The sequence below is a fragment of the Artemia sp. Qi Xiang Cuo genome, chromosome 14, assembly GCF_049724085.1.
Source record: "Artemia sp. Qi Xiang Cuo chromosome 14, ASM4972408v1, whole genome shotgun sequence".
Classification (NCBI taxonomy): domain Eukaryota; kingdom Metazoa; phylum Arthropoda; class Branchiopoda; order Anostraca; family Artemiidae; genus Artemia; species Artemia sp. Qi Xiang Cuo.
Genome location: NC_142807.1, coordinates 64,531,778 through 64,547,885, shown reverse-complemented (window position 1 = coordinate 64,547,885; position 16,108 = coordinate 64,531,778). Strand labels below are relative to the sequence as shown.

The 16,108-nt window shown below is 38.0% G+C and overlaps 1 protein-coding gene across 1 annotated transcript in view; it reads right to left on the bottom strand.

Annotated features, from left to right (window-relative positions):
* FANCI (Fanconi anemia complementation group I) overlaps positions 1–16,108 on the bottom strand; it is a 164,382-nt gene that overhangs the window by 44,393 nt on the left and 103,881 nt on the right. The window contains exons 10-11 of the mRNA XM_089099801.1: positions 14,475–14,975; positions 6,568–6,913 (exon numbers count right to left, since the gene is read on the bottom strand). Coding sequence (XP_088955927.1) covers positions 6,568–6,913; positions 14,475–14,975 — 847 coding nt within the window. The remainder of the gene's footprint in view (positions 1–6,567; positions 6,914–14,474; positions 14,976–16,108) is intronic.

The window sequence follows — 16,108 nt, the reverse complement described above, 5'->3', positions numbered from 1 at the left end:
TACACAGGCTTTTATCAAAGTTTTTGATACAACACGAAAAGTGGTTGTGTTTGTGACAATGTTTATGTTATGTTATGTTTATGTGACAATGTTATGGTCAACATACTTGTTACCTTGCTTGCTATGCTAATGCTACTGATATGTGTTTTGAATTATTCCATTTGTCTACGTTTCATCCGCTTCACGTGTGTGGAAATTCCCTGCACAGAATATCCCATTTTTTCCTGCGCGGAAACTCTATTTCCCCTGATAGCTGTTTCGCTGCTGCTATATATGCTGAAATTTCAAGGCCTTTACCCTCCATTTGGCTGAAGCTGTTCAAGCCTTTTGAAATTATCTGTTTTCTGTTCTTTTTATTCGTAATATACAGCCTTTATGCTCAGAATGAAGAATTCAATCAAATTAATAGTAATAGTAATAGTAATTTATTAACACACACAAGGACAATACATTTTACTCACTACCGACCCAAGAACCTGGGGTCAGGTTGTCCTAAGGGTAGGCATATATCAAAATTTCATATTCACAACAGAAATATACAACCTAGGCCTAAAAAAATAAAATAAAAGAAAAATCATTCCCCTTCGCACGCAGTTCCTACCACCAATCACAAAATCACCATACTTGTCCTCCAGGTACATAAAAAAAAACATTAAAAAAAAAAAAAAAAAAATAAAAAAAAAAAAAAAAATTTAAAAATCATATTTCTCATATAACATTCCTTTTATTTTATTTTTAAATTCCTTCAGATCCCCTATTTCTCTTAACTCTTTATTAACCCCATTCCACAACTTTAATCCCCTATAAATAGGCGAGAATGTCGACCTGGCAGACACCACGAGCGGGGCATGTAAATTTTCCCTTTGGCGAGTTTCATGATCATGAATCGAAGATCTAGCTTTTAGCATTCCTGAAAAGCAAGACGGTAATAATTCATTATTATATTTGAACATAAATTGAAGGCTATAAAAATCTCTAAGGCCTGCAGCAGGTAATACTTTTACATCAATATAGGTAGCTCTAACAGATACAAGATTTGATTTACCAGTCAACACACGGATTCCGTTATTTTGGATCACTCGAACTCGATTAGTAATTGATGGAAACGTACTCAGCCAAATAGATGAGCAATACAATATATGTGGATGTATAATAGAAAAATACAAAGTGCGAAGAACAGAAGGGGGTAATACATGTTTCAATTTACGCAGTATTCCCAGATTACGGCACAGGATTCCTGACACCTTTTCAACATGTTTCCTAAAAGATAGTGTTTCATCTAGCATAATACCCAAATATCTAACACACTGATCACGCTTAACTTTACCTTCCAGGTAACTCACTTCATGGATCCATGGGTAGTAATTAGATGTACGCGAAAATATTACAAAACTGCTCTTTGATGGGTTTACTTTTATTTTATTAACTCTTAGCCAGCTAGACACTTGATCTAAACACTGTGTCATTAATTCAACTAAAAGGCGTTCTGTTTTTGCAATGCAAATCAATGAAGTATCATCGGCAAATAGAGGTACTGTAACGTCACTGTCACTGTGAAACATGTCGCTCATTTTAGTTTTCGCATCCTTCAGGGACAGTACAAGATCATTTACAAATATCAAAAATAGCAAGGGGCCAAGAACGGACCCTTGTGGCACACCACATTTCATATCTACAACGGAAGAAGTAGATCCATTTATTCGCACATACTGCTGCCTATTAGACAAAAAACTACGTAGGAAATCAAAACATTAAACATTAAAATTAAAAGATCAGCCTTAAATCTACCAGTTATAAGAAATAAAAACAAAACACAGACAGTACAAATAACAGTTAAGTAGGAACAAATGCTTTTAGTTGACAGTGAAACAACAAAAAATCTCTGGATATTTCGGTCACACATATAGCGGTCGTCTTCAGAGGATATTTTTTTTCAATCATAGAAAATATCCAGAGATTTGTTTGTTTGTTTCACGTTTAAACAAAATGATTTTTCCCTATTAAACTGTTACTTGTACGTCATGGAAAGGCAGTGTGGTCTTCAAAAATAACTCTTTAGCATAACAGTTTGGTACGTCATTGAAAGGCAGCGTGATCTCAAAAATACCTACACAGTCAGAGATATTTAACCTATACAAAGTTAGACCCCACATTTTCTCTATTGACTTTTCATTGTTAAACCAGCAAGGCTGTAAAGAACAACCAGTTCATTGACACGATAGATTTGAATTTTCAACAGTGGTTAAGTACTTTGTCCAAAAGCACTGTGATGCCGAAGCATCTGGTCCTCTTTCATCACTTTTCTGGATCTGCCTTCAATCCACCTCCTTCCAAGGGGTGTGGAAGTCTGCTCACACCATTCCCATCCCCAAACTAGATAAAAGCCATGCACACACTGGCTGATAACAGATTGAAAAGCACCGTCTCTTGCATTGGTTTGGTCTATGAGTGCATTTCTAATAAAACCCTTAGACATATCTGGAGTCAAATTTTGACTTTACTGAATAAGAAACACACAAATAAACTGCAACTTCAAGGACTGATCAATGATCCCTAGGTCCTAAACGTTAGCCCATGGAACGTTGAGTATTCATATTAGTACACCACTGATTTACATAAAAATATACATCACAAAGTATTAAACCAATGGCGCTATGTACTATACAGCAAAAAAAAGACCAGAATTCACCTCAGTTAATTGAATCTGAATAAATATCGACCTTGTTTTACCCCATTCCCAGCTTCATTTATTCATAAGACAATTTGAGTTAAAAGTAGTATTAAGGAATCTTCTCAACAATTCTAACCAGCCACTCAGCCTCTAAAAGTTTAGATATTGATACCCTAGACTGTCGTTTTTCCTATCAAATCGTGCTTTCTCATGGCGTTGTCAATAAGAAACTTGGACAAAAGATTGTTTTTCGAATTAAGCTAGAAATTATCCACTCTAATTCATCGATAAAGATGCTAACATTGGAGAAAAGAAGGAAAGAAGAATCTAGACCCATCAATCCAAACCATGTCAAATTCACGCTTTCTTTGACCGTTGAGATTTTTTATTTTCTTTGGATTACTTTACTTACTTAAGTCCCATCCGTCCTTGAAGGTCGTCTTGGGGCCTCTTTCTTCGTAACGGCGTGGATGTGCCTTCTGTATGCTTCACGGTCTTTTGCTAGGCGAAGAAGGTCCGAGAGGCGGTGAGGTGGAAAGTTTTCCTTCCACCTTTTTGGGGGACGACCACGAGGACGAGAACCGTGAATTTGGCCTTCGAAGGTGATTTTTGGGAGACGGGACCGACTCATCCGTTGTACGTGACCGAGCCATCGAAGTTGCTGGAGCTGGATCTTCATGAGAATTGTTTGTTGTACTTTAAGGTGCTCGAGAAGTTCGACATTTGAGATTCTATCAAGGTAAGTAATCCCGCCGATGCGGCGGAGGCACTTAGTTTCAAATGCTGCAAGTCGACGATTGTCATTTACCTTCAGCGTCCGTGTTTCACATGAGTAGATTGCGATGGGGATGATCAGGGCATCGAAAAGTCGTGTCTTAAGCCGCAGAGACAAAGCCTTGCTTCGCCGTATGGGCATAAGAGTCTTGAAACTGGAACTTGTGAGGGCGAGACGTCTTATAATGTCTTTTGATAGACTGTTTTCGCTGGTGATCAGACTACCGAGGTAAGGGAACTCGTCAACCCACTGGATACTCTCTCCATTAATTTTCAGGTCTGGCTTAACTGTATCCTTTGGCTTTCGTGAGCAGCACATAGCCTTTGTTTTTGATACATTTATGATCATTCCAAAAGAACTAGTGGCTTCGAAGACGTCGTTAAGAACGGCTTGTAGATCCTCGGGTGTTTCAGCCATTTCGTTGATATCATCAGTGTAGGCTAGGTTATCTATCTGAACACCCCCTATATGTGCGCCACAAGTTGTCTCCACCAGGGATAAGACTGCTGTGAGGAAAAGGTTGAACAGCTCTTGAGACAAAAGGCATCCTTGAAGGACACCTGCGGAAGTCAGGAAACTGTCAGTGAGACCTTCACTAGTCATGACACGACTCCCAAATTTTGAGTACATATCCTTGATAAGATCTACTAGGTTTCGTGGGATTCCGTAATGGAGAAGGATATGCCATAGGCCATTTCTCCAAATAAGGTCAAATGCTTGCCTAAAGTCGATGAAGAGCTGATACAGGTCGCGACCGAATTCCAGATATTCCTCTAAAATTTGGCGAACAGTGAAAATTTGATCAACGGTCGATCTCCCAGGGCGAAAACGGGCTTGGTATTCTTGGATGACTAAGGATGACACGGCTCTGATCCGTTGGAGTATAATTCGGGTGAAGATCTTGGCAGTTTGACTTGTTAGGCTAATAGGACGGTAATTATCACATATTGCCTTTGACCCCTTCTTGTGTAGTGGAACAATTGTGGCTTCGCACCAAGAAGTTGGGAAATGACTCTTTTGCCAGGCACCGGATACAATCTTGTGGAGAAGATCTATAAGTGGTTCACACCGGACTTTCAGCAGTTCTGCCTGTATTCCGTCCGGGCCAGGGGCCTTGTTAGTCTTCAGCGCTTGGATGGCATCTTCGACCTCAGAACGGAGAGGAGGTGGGCTGGGATCTGAGACAGTAACGGGCAAGAGGTCCAGGACAGCAGAGTTTGGAAAGATATCAGGATTAAGCTTTTCTTTGAAATGCTCCATCCATCTCGATCGGATACCTTCTGTGCTTTGTATCTGAGAGCCATTTTTATCTAGCAGTGTACAAGAACTGAGGCTTTTCTAGCTTGTTAGCTCACGAACTCTCTTATACATGAAGTATGAATCGCCTCTCTTAAAATCAGCCTCACACTGTTCACATTTGTCTTTAATGTAGGTGCGATGGGCTCTACGGGTGGCTTTTTCTACAGCACGCTTCAACTGCTTATATCTGTCCCTGCTCTCTCTGTCTGACCTGTTATTGTGTTTTCGTTTCTCAGTACATAATAAAATAATTTCATTTGTTATCCAAGGCTTTTTATCACCCTTTTTGGTTCCTAGGGCGGACATCGCTACTTTGCTGATGATCTTAGAGGAGTCTGTGACCAGTTTATCGATATCCTCTTTAGATAGAGTTACAGGAATATTAGAAAGAAGGTCCGATATTTCAGTAGACAGTTCATCGATGTAGGTTTGGCGAATTTGAGGGTCTTTGAGAAGATGTGTGTTGAAACGAGCGGGTCTATTATTCAGCTTTGCGGAAGATTTCAGGCGTATCTTTAGTGCAGACATGACCAGGGAATGGTCGCTGTCAAAATCGCCACCAGCGAGGGTGACAGTATCTAGCACAGACGATTTCCACCGCCTAGAGACGTGCATGTAATCAATAATATTACGGGTTTTTCCATCCGGCGAGGTCTATGTCGCCTTACGACGTTCTCTATGTTTGAAGAGAGTACTGGTAATGGCTAGATCACTGTCTCTGCAAAATTCAATGAGGCGTTCTCCCCTCTTGTTAAGTCGTCCAAGGCCAAATTTACCCATAACATCTTCATTTCGAGCAGAATCATTACCAACAATAGCATTGAAGTCGCCAATGACAACAATAAGGTCTTTTTTAGAAACTGCGTCAATTAAGCTTTGCAGTTGAAGGTAGAAATTGTCAGACTCTTCATCTGGTTTGCTGCAGTCAGGAGCATAGACTTGTATGATCGTGATGTTGATCGGGGATCCCTTCATTCGTATCATAATCAACCGTTCTGACACAGGCGTTACGGAAATCAGGGATCTTCGTGCCTTAGTCGACATCAAAAAGCCAACACCTTGGCGATGGACGCCATCGGTTCTCCCAGACACTTCTTTGGATTATCAGTTATTAATTTCTGACTATAGCAACACTGACGGCGATTTCATAAAGTTTTTCCTAGTACATACTTTCGTTGCAGACCTTTTTTTTTATTCTCGGTTATTACGAGGTAGAGCTACCAGCGGCAACTACCGCTAAGACTTGCTTACTAGACTAAGGCAACTACAACAACTGCCACTCATCCATATAGACATTGAATTCAGACAGATAATGATCGCTATTCTTATAAGCGGGCTATAAAAAACCAACAGAATAAAGGCTTTGTGCGAGCCGCGATCCATCTAGGTCTTTTCAGCCCTTGGTACAGCTACTGTATCGACAAGAGTCAGCGTCCTCTACCAGCATGTCCTGCTTCGATTCGTTATTTATTCATGCCAGTGGACAATTAATTACAGAAAAGAGGTCATCGATTACAAAATAAGTTAGAAAGAGGATTTTAACGGGACCAATAAAGCCCATCCAAGAAAAACTGGTCATCACTCAAAGTACAGGATCCACTTCATTTTGATATCTAGACTATAGTTACCTCAAGGGGTACAAAAATACAATGTTCCGCGTTAAGGTGTCAGAAAAAAATTTTGTGGGTTGACATCCGTTTGCACTGTTCATGCGAATGGAAAGGACACTTGTTCAGAAGAAACCTTAAGGACCTCCAAATGATTTGAAAATGAAGTTAAAAAGTCAATTTCTCAATGAATAATAAAATTAAAAAATTCTTACCCAAGGCCCCAAAGAAATCTAACAGCTTCGTTGAGCGATCTTCTTTAATAAACAGCATGAAAGCTTCCAAACTTTGAATTGCAATGAAGCGTTGTGTAAGATCTTGATCGCTAAACACAGAGCGCCGAAGTATCAAGAGATACAATGATCTAGATATTGTGAAGACAGCTTTTGTCAGATTATCCCCATGACTCTGCTCCCCCTTCATTGGTCTATGATTCTTCTGCAGGTATTGGCTTAATGATAGAGCGATTGAAAGGATGTATTCTTGAAAGTCGCTAGATTCGGAGCCCCGGAGCAGGTCAACAGCGGCAGGGTGGCTATCGGCAGCTTTCCCGAAAATTCCCTAGAATTATATAGAATAAAATATATGAAGTAGAATTGATAAGCCTAGAAAAAATAAAAAAAGGGAGTAATGTACGTTTTTCTCCTTTATTTGAACTGAGGACACCTGGTTGATTATACAAACAAATATCTACGGTATAAGTTTCTTCTGTGAATTTAACTAGCATTAGAACCTTTTCCTCAGTTCTTCTTATTATGCTTCCTTGTAATTTTTAATGGTAAAGAAGATTATATTCGTATATCATTTTTGTTGTTTATATTCAAGAAAATATGTAACTATTACTACTACAACTACCTCACTGCGGCACCAGACCACCTGAAGCCAACACATCTGCGCACGCTCCTCTTCCACCCAAACATATTCAAAGCTTCACCCTTTACCCCATCCAAATAAATTCTATTTTCCTTTATACCCTTCCTTAACAGCTCTTCTCACCCTATTCGGGGATTTCGTTTGATCCTAGATGGTTGGCGAAATTGTAAATTTGGCGAAATTTGACAAGTACGAAATTTGGCAATCTGTCATCATTCATCCACAAAACATGTGCTAGCCCTTTTCTCATTATAGCCCTAGAAATAGGGGCAGAGCCATATTTTTGTCCATCTTTTTGTTTAAAGTGCTAGCCATCTCATCTGCATTTTGTTCATCACGTTCACTGCCACCATTTTGTTTGTGCTAGCCATCTCATTAGCATTTTGTTCATCATGTTTATTGCCATCATTTTGTTTGTGCTAGCCATCTCATCAGCATTTTTTTCATCATGTTTATTGCCATCATTTTGTTTGTGCTAGCCATCTCATCCTTTTTCTCATTATATCACTAGAAATCGGGACAGAACCATATTTTTGCCCATCTTTATGTTTAATATACGATCACTCAAACTGGTACCCAAAACTATATGAAGACAATTCATCTGGAAAACATCCAGCGAATCCTCCTCCGTCTTTTGAAGCGCCCGCGTTTCAGGACCACTGTCATCACTGTAGCTTCCAATAATATAAATACTGATTATACACAAAAACATATAACATCCAAAAGAAAATGTAAAAAAAAAACAAAAAAACCATCAGATGCTCTAAAATCTCAAGTGCTGAGGCGGTGGACTCAGACCTATGCCATCATTTTGTTTGTGCTAGCCATGTCATCCTTTTTCTCATTATATCCCTAGAAATTGGGACAGAACCATATTTTTGCCCATCTTTTTGTTTAATATACGATCACTGAAACTGGTACCCAAAACTGTATGAAGAAAATTCACCTGGAAAACATCCAGCGAATCCTCCTCCGTCTTTTGACGCGCCCGCGTTTCAGAACCATACTTGACCACTGTCATCACTGTAGCTTCCAATAATATAAATACTGATTATACACAAAAACATATAACATCTAATAAAAAAAAAAAAAAAAAAAAAAAAAACCATCAGATGCTCTAAAATCTCAAGTGCTGAGGCGGTGGGCTCAGACCTATACCGTTGGCTTAACTGAAAAGAAAATCAGTAGATCTGTTCTACAAAAAAAATCTCTATCAACCGTAGAAATAACCCAAAATTTCTTTCTAAAGGTTTTTCGTAATTTTAGCTTACAATACGATATTCAGCCTTCAGTTTCACAATTGAAATAGTATTTCCCACATTGAATTTTCACCTGCATTGATGTAATTACGGTAGCGCTGTTAACAGCAAAAATCTAGATATAAGCTATCGGTTCATACAGGTCTAGTCCTTAGGGGCTGGGAGAGGAGACATTTTCTCATGAGAAGGAAATTATACCACTACTAGTCCCCGAAGCCGCGCCACGCCGAAATGACGGCGGCGAATGTGTGATTCAGTATCGGCGGCGGCGCGCCGCCAGGCGCGCTTAATTTTTTTGTGGGGCACGCCGCCTATTTATAGCCCGGCGGCGTCCCCCCGCGCGCCGATTTTTATGATTAAAAATAATAATAGAAATTCCACTTCACCAAGCACGTTTAACCTCGATTTTAGTAAGGATTTTTAAATGGTTGGCTAAAAACATACAAGAACAATATGACAAAACAGGAATTTGTTGGGCCGTGCGGAAAGTGTTTATGTTCACCGTCGATCAGACCAAATAGAATCCTCATTTTTAGCCACTAGACCCAGGGAAACCTATGTTGTGTTTATGTTTAACATCGCATTGTTCCTATAAAATCCCGTGTTTAGTCATTTCCTTCTTGTTAATGATTTGGGCTAATGTGTGTATAACTTTCAAAGTTTGAAGTTCAAACATCTCCTATTCATAAAATACATACGAAAAGGAAGTGAAAAAAAAAAACAAAAAAAAAAAAATAACGACATCGAAAAAACACTGTATACAAATCAGACACCATGGCTTACCAACACCCGCTATTTTAAATCGGCGGTTACATCACTTCAGTAAAAATTGATGTAACAAAAGTGAGTTTGTTCACACTGCCTCGAGCCATTGATTTTTTTGAAGTCACTTCTATTCTTCTCACGCTGAAAAGCCGTTTAGCTGGGGCACTTTTAGTCGGTGGAGCCAGAACTTGGCGAGCGTATACTGCCATTCGCGGAATCTGATACTAGTATTGGACCTTGGGGTCCCACAGAATGCTGTAAATGGGCTTCTTCTTTGTATCTGCTGGAATAAGTTGTTTTATAAGGGAGATCAAACCAGCACCTTCCCCATAGGACTCCTGCGCCCTACACTACAGGAGGAACTAAACTGCACCTTTACCCTCTTTTCTTATCAACACGGAATAACCCTCCGAAATTCTTTTTTGAAAGAAGTGGTCAAGTTATAACGTTTCAAGTCAAAGTTTAAGGCTACTTCAACTTCAATGTACTCTGCTAACTGTGCAAAAAAAAATGTAATTCATTTCTATAGACATATTTCTATACTAGCTCTAGATAATCTACCAAGCGGGAAACTACCGCAAATCAGCATCGATAAATAAATAAAACCCAAAACGAACAAAAATAGCAAGAAATAACTGAGTCAAACTCAAAACAAGCAGAAACTAACATAAGTTGGGCTCAAAACCCTTATCTCTTCCCAAGGCCAGAACTTAATTTTCACTTTACTGAAAAATATAAATGTTTTTACTTTTATAACTTTAATAAATCAAATAATATTAACATCTTGATTACTAAATATCAGTATATGTATATTAAACTTACAATGCATATTCATTTGTATTTTTGTCAGTAAAGTACAAATTATGTTCTGGCCTTGGGAAGGCATAGGTGTTTTGAGCCGAACTTATGTTAATTTCTGCTCGTTTTGAGTTTGACTCGCTTGTTTATGGTAATTTCTGTTCGTTTTGGGTTTCCTTTATTTATCGATGCTGATTTGTAGTAGTTTCGCGCTTGGTAGATTATTTGATTTTAATTTTGCTCATTTTTGATTTAATGGAGTTCTTTACTTTTCTTTGAAAAAACTTATTTTTTAGAAACAGTTTTTTTAATTAATTTCTGTTTGTTTTATATTGACATGGTCTTTTCAGGGAAAAAGAAAATCATAATTTAAATCTTTTCGTTTTTTTTAAGAATTTATAAGAGTTTGGCTTACTATTTGTATGTTGGAAAACAATTTTAAGCAAAATTTATCAACACAGACCCTTATAAGAATCTGGACATAAATAATAGTGTTTAATTTAGTTTCATACCTCTTCTAGTTGACCTGAAATGGAAAACTTGATAACATTCGCAAAAAAATTTGTTTACTTTCTTTGATAGCTTGGATACACTTACGCTATTTTGATTTGGTCAAATTTTAAGAGCAGAAGAAGCCCCGAAAGTTTGAACATAATACCCTAAGTCGTTCTTGGGATACTGCTGAGATGCCTTATTGGGAATTAACATTAACACAGTGCATTTTGATTTATTATAAAAGCAACATGAAGTTTTTACACATAAAGGCAAATGGTAAGGTGGGCGTGGGGTTAGTTTCCCTCCAATCACTTTCGACTATTAAAAAGGACATTGGCCTTTTCTATTTTGGATCGAGTGAGCCCTTTTCGAAGCTCCTACGACAACTCCTTCGATACGAAGTTCCCTGGTCTAAACAACAACAACAACAAAAAAATGATACATTATACCCACATCGATCTCTACTATAATAATGTCAAGCCTTCCAATCACTTTCGATTATTAAAAAGGGCACTAGGCTTTTCGATTTCCAATCGAATGATCCTTGTTTGAGTTTCTGCGGCAATGTTTCGTACAAACACCTTACGTTTCCCCAGACTGTGAATTACAAACCTTGCCCTAAGTGCTGTTAGGGTGGTTGTCATTCTCTAAAGTCGGAATATCATCACTTCCAGTTGTTGTACACACCCTAGCCATCTAAGCATTTTTAATGGTTATTTTTGAGTAAATGATTGGCGTGGAAAGGTTGTTAGATGCCTTCCAATCACTTTCGACTATTAAAAAGGACACACGCCACTCCAATCTCTAATTGAATGAGCACTTTTTGAAGTTTCTACGACAACTTATTCGATATGAAGTGCCCTGGTCTAAAAGAAAAAAATAATAAATAATACTTTTGGTCAACACTTTTCTTATATACCTCCAGAGCATAACTTCAAAACCCTTTCCCACGGGGTTGTTGAGGAGTAACCTCCTAAATAAATATGTATTATCCCTGGAAGTAAGTTAGCCTAAACTGAACAAAATGGCTATTTTAAAATTTTAATTGGATGTGTTTGGGGAAACGGTGGGCGTGGAAGGGGTGTTAGCTGCCTTCCAATCACTTTCGACTATTAAAAAGGGCACTAGCTATTCCAATTTCCAATTGAATGAGACCTTTTTGAAGTTTCTACGACAACTCCTTCGATATGAATTGCCCTGGTATGAAAAAAAAAAAAAAAAAAAAAAAAAATAAATTGTGCCAACAATGTTATTTAATTATAAATCTCGATTGCGCTGCCAATGACAACATCCTGAAGTGCCTAATGCTATTTTATCTACATATTTTCAACCGAAAATCAGAAAGAAAAATGAACAGAATTTTAAAGTGGAAGGTAGAATTTTTGTTTCAAGAAAAATTTCTTCTTCTCCTTCCTATGAACCGATATACATGGCGAGCCCAAGATGACAGTATTTATTTTTAAGAAACAGATTAGCTGGGATGACGGTTGAAGCCCGGAGGTCGATATCGATAACCAAAAAAGAGAGAAAAAACAAAAAAAAAAACGGCGGCGTATTAGTGACGCCGCCGCCGATAGAATCAGCAGCGGCGTCAGCGCGCTGATGCAAGCTCAGCGGCGCGCCGCCATTTTTTTGCGGCGGGGTGCCGCCGACTTTTCGGCGCGGCTTCGGGGTCTAACCACTACAATTGGGAGAGACTTTCCTTCTTCCCTTAGAGGAAAGGTAAAATGTAAATACCTAGTTATGAACCACATGCATTTGACCGTAAGGCCGATTATTAAACTGATGGCCAGGAGAAATCATATGGTGGAACATACCTTTTTTTTATGGTGATATAAAAAAAATATACTACTGCTATCAAGTTTCGAGTCAATTTGCAGAATTATTTTTTCTTGATTTGACAAAATCGAAGATCCGAAAAACTGCATTTGGCCCTGAAGTGGACATTTGAATTGGAATTTCAGAGACATAACATGCCAAATAGTCCACTTTTAGCCCCTTTTATTAGATCCCTACTGCTATTACAGCCATAAAGTTTATCAAACTAATAATTAGTACTATTGTTATTCATCAAGCATCGAAACCCCGCGAAGAATTTGTCATCCCCGTTGGAATCATAAAAGTAAAACGAAAAAAGTCTTGAAAAATTCTATGCATGATATTAAATTCTTGTTTTTTTGTTATGCGATCATGCAACTTTTATTTCCTAGGATGATAATATTGTAACGATAGCCGTAAAAAACTGACGATGAGCTTATCTATTGTTTTTTAAGCAGCCAAGGAGATTAGACCACAGTCAAGTGCAATGGTCTACCCTTTGATATAAGAACCTTGGGTAGGCTTTATAATTCATTCTTAGAGCCACATGTATTTTCCCTTACACCAATTTGGCGGTTTTTTCGCTACAACTGAACGTAATCAAACCCGTTCTGTTTTTTTTTGTAAATATTTACTTCAGTTTCCCTTTTGGACTAGAAATAGGTATATTTCTAGGCGGTACGGTGTTTTTGAAATTTGTCAAAAGATGGATGAGCTATCGATTAGTTTTCGTAAACAGTCTGACAAAATAGTTGACTTTCCCTTGAATTATTTTAGGCCAAGTTAGAGTAACTTTGCATTATATATTTTTACAGTATGAGTATCTTGAGTTATGTTACCTATTACGAGTGAACTTTTTTTTCTTTTGCTTCGTGTTTTTGCTGAGTGAGAATATTATTATTGTCCTTTTGTAGTTCTCGTCTTGTTTATTTTCTTTTCTTTTTATTTACACTCGTGGCGTGCATTTTGTATATACAGAGGGTACAAATAAATTATTATTAGTATTGTTGTCCAAAAATATGAGAGTCAAACTGACATCTAACTAAAACTCCAAGATAGCTTTACGATAAGCATCGTAAAGTCTCACATGATATATTGGAGTTTCAGCAGAACGGGACCGCTTGACGGCACAGAAGTGTCACTAGGCATTTAAGTAGAGCCTTCATAGCGAGGTTTTGCCTCGATCATAATTTGAAAGTTTTTTTTTAAGTTGTCGGGGAGGGGTGTAAAATCATATATAGTAATAACCGTAATAAGAGGTTACAGAAAAGAAAACTACTCCCCCCTCTCTCAAGCACTAAAGTTGTTAAAAGATCCAACCCTTTCCCAGGGTGAGAAGAAAAATTTGGAATAAAAATGAGTGTTCTTTAAAATGAACGTCTCTCCCCAGAAATTAGTTGTGGCTACACCAGCGCCCTCCCCCCTAAGCAAAGTTCAAACCAGACTTCAGTGATTATATGACAAGTAAAAAAGAAAAAAAGACAACAAAACTTACATATGCAAATAAAGATAAATTAAAATTGAATACGAGCAAATATGCCACTTACTATAGGGTGCCATGGCTATTGACTCCCCCCCCCCTCAGCTCAGTGCCCAACAATAAATTTTTTTTCTTCATTTAAAAGATCAACATTAAAAATCAAAAATTAAATCAAGTCAAAATCAGAATATAAGGCCCCTGTCCATGGGGGGGGGGGGGGGGGGGAGGGTTGTTTTTTCGTCGTTTTAATATCTTTTCAAATAAAATAATTATTTAGTTATTCCTGAATAACACCGGGTTTTAATATATCTCGAAATGAATATAGGATTTACACGTTACTTCAAAACAGTCACTTAAGGTGACAAAAAAAAGAAGTAATTTCCAAAAGTCATGTAATTTTTTGCTTTATTATTGCTCTTTACGCGACGAATGCACGCATACAAGGTATTAGTTTTGAGGGAGGTAGGAAGGTATTTTTTTTAAACAGCCAAAAAAAGAAAAATAAAGAATAAAAAAGAATAATATCAATGAAAGAAAAATGCTGGTAAACCACGAACATATTGTGGTGTCGTTCGGAAGGGGTAAATGCCGAACGAAAAGTAAGCTGATAAATCAAAGTAAGTCACAAATGTACCTGTAAAATTACCGCTAAGCTACCCACTGCCATATGGCAACCTTCATACTCTTCTATGGCTGTTTTAGCATCATCTTGAGGGGTAATAGACTTATCTTTATTTTTCTTCCCTTTGTCTTTTCTCTTGAGCTTTTCTTGTCCCTCTTTCAAAAAATCAATTAATTGCTTATATTTCCTATACAAAGTCAGCAGCAATTCAGCTTTCATTCTAATACGCAAGGCCCCCTTTAAAATACACATCTCCATCATGGGTATATACAGCGTTGCTATGAACTTCACTTTAAGTATATTACTACGTCCAAGGGCGGTAGAGGCGTCAAGATCAGTAGATTCCGTTAAATCCCAATCTCCAAGATCCCAGTCAGCAAGGTAACTACAAACGGCATCCAAATTTTGGCTAAGGTTGTCACGAAGGTGTTCAATATCTTCTGAACTGGGTTGACTGGTTTGAGGTTTGGCAGCAAGGTAGACACAAACTTGGAGCAGGTAGCATAATGGCTCCTAGAAGGAGTTGAACAATTAAGTCAAAAGAACAGCGACAAGTTATACACTGTGATCTTGAAGGTGATTTTTCACAATATATCTTGCCAAACAAACCACGAAAGTATTAAGGCTAAAATTGTGATACATTTTGCACGAAAAAAAAAAACCGCGTGAGAAGTAATTAAAAATCCAAAAGGCATATGCTGAAAACAAAAAATAACAGAAAAAAAGTCTGGAAATATGACCGTCTTGGGCAGTTCATTTGGCAGATTTCAAGCATTGTTCTCACTGGTGAAATCTCATCTTACAATCAAAAATATCCTAAATTAAAATTAAAAAAAAAACTTTTTCTGAAAATTTAATATGACTGATTAGTACAATCATTTGAAAATACAAGCCAATATTGCAACACGGATAGTTAGATAGGAGCTTACTTTCTGTATATTAATGCCAACAGGGACAACCAAATAAAGTTTTCTGATAGGAGGACATTAAAAACCTTTCCAAGAGAGGGGGGGGGGGGTGGCAAAACTAGTGAAAAGACTTTTTGCAAGAAAATTACTTATCTATTACAAGCATTACAACCTTTTATACTCGTTTTTTGATTTTGGTCTCCAGGGGAGGGGGCGGTTAAGGCCCTGTCTTCCCAATCATTTAGGAGGCACCCGTGTATATTAACAAGAGAAATAAAGCTCAGCGATCTTATTAAGTTAACGTAACAATAACTAGCACCTAAAAGTAAGGTATTGACTTGAAATAAAAACAGTTGAAACAAGAATAATAAAAAAAGCATACGGCACCAGACAGTCCCTTCCGGCGGTACTGGTCTCCGGTGAATGGCCACCCTTAAGCCAGTAATAATGGGGGTGGGGGCCAGCCATCCTGTGCTTTTATAACCCTTCCTGTTTACCTTCCCAAATTTCTCCACATACGCATCTAGAGGTGGGTCAGCTCTAGCTGAGCTTGCAGAATGACAACACTGGCCCCCATTACGAACCAAAAAACCAACGATACCAGGACTCGACCCCCCTATATATCGAAATTCCCTAAGGATGCTATTGCTAAGGTACCGCAATGAAAAACTTAAATTTCAACGTAAACACTGTTGCACCTAATTTTTAATTGTCTCGAAGTAGATTTTATCAGTTAGC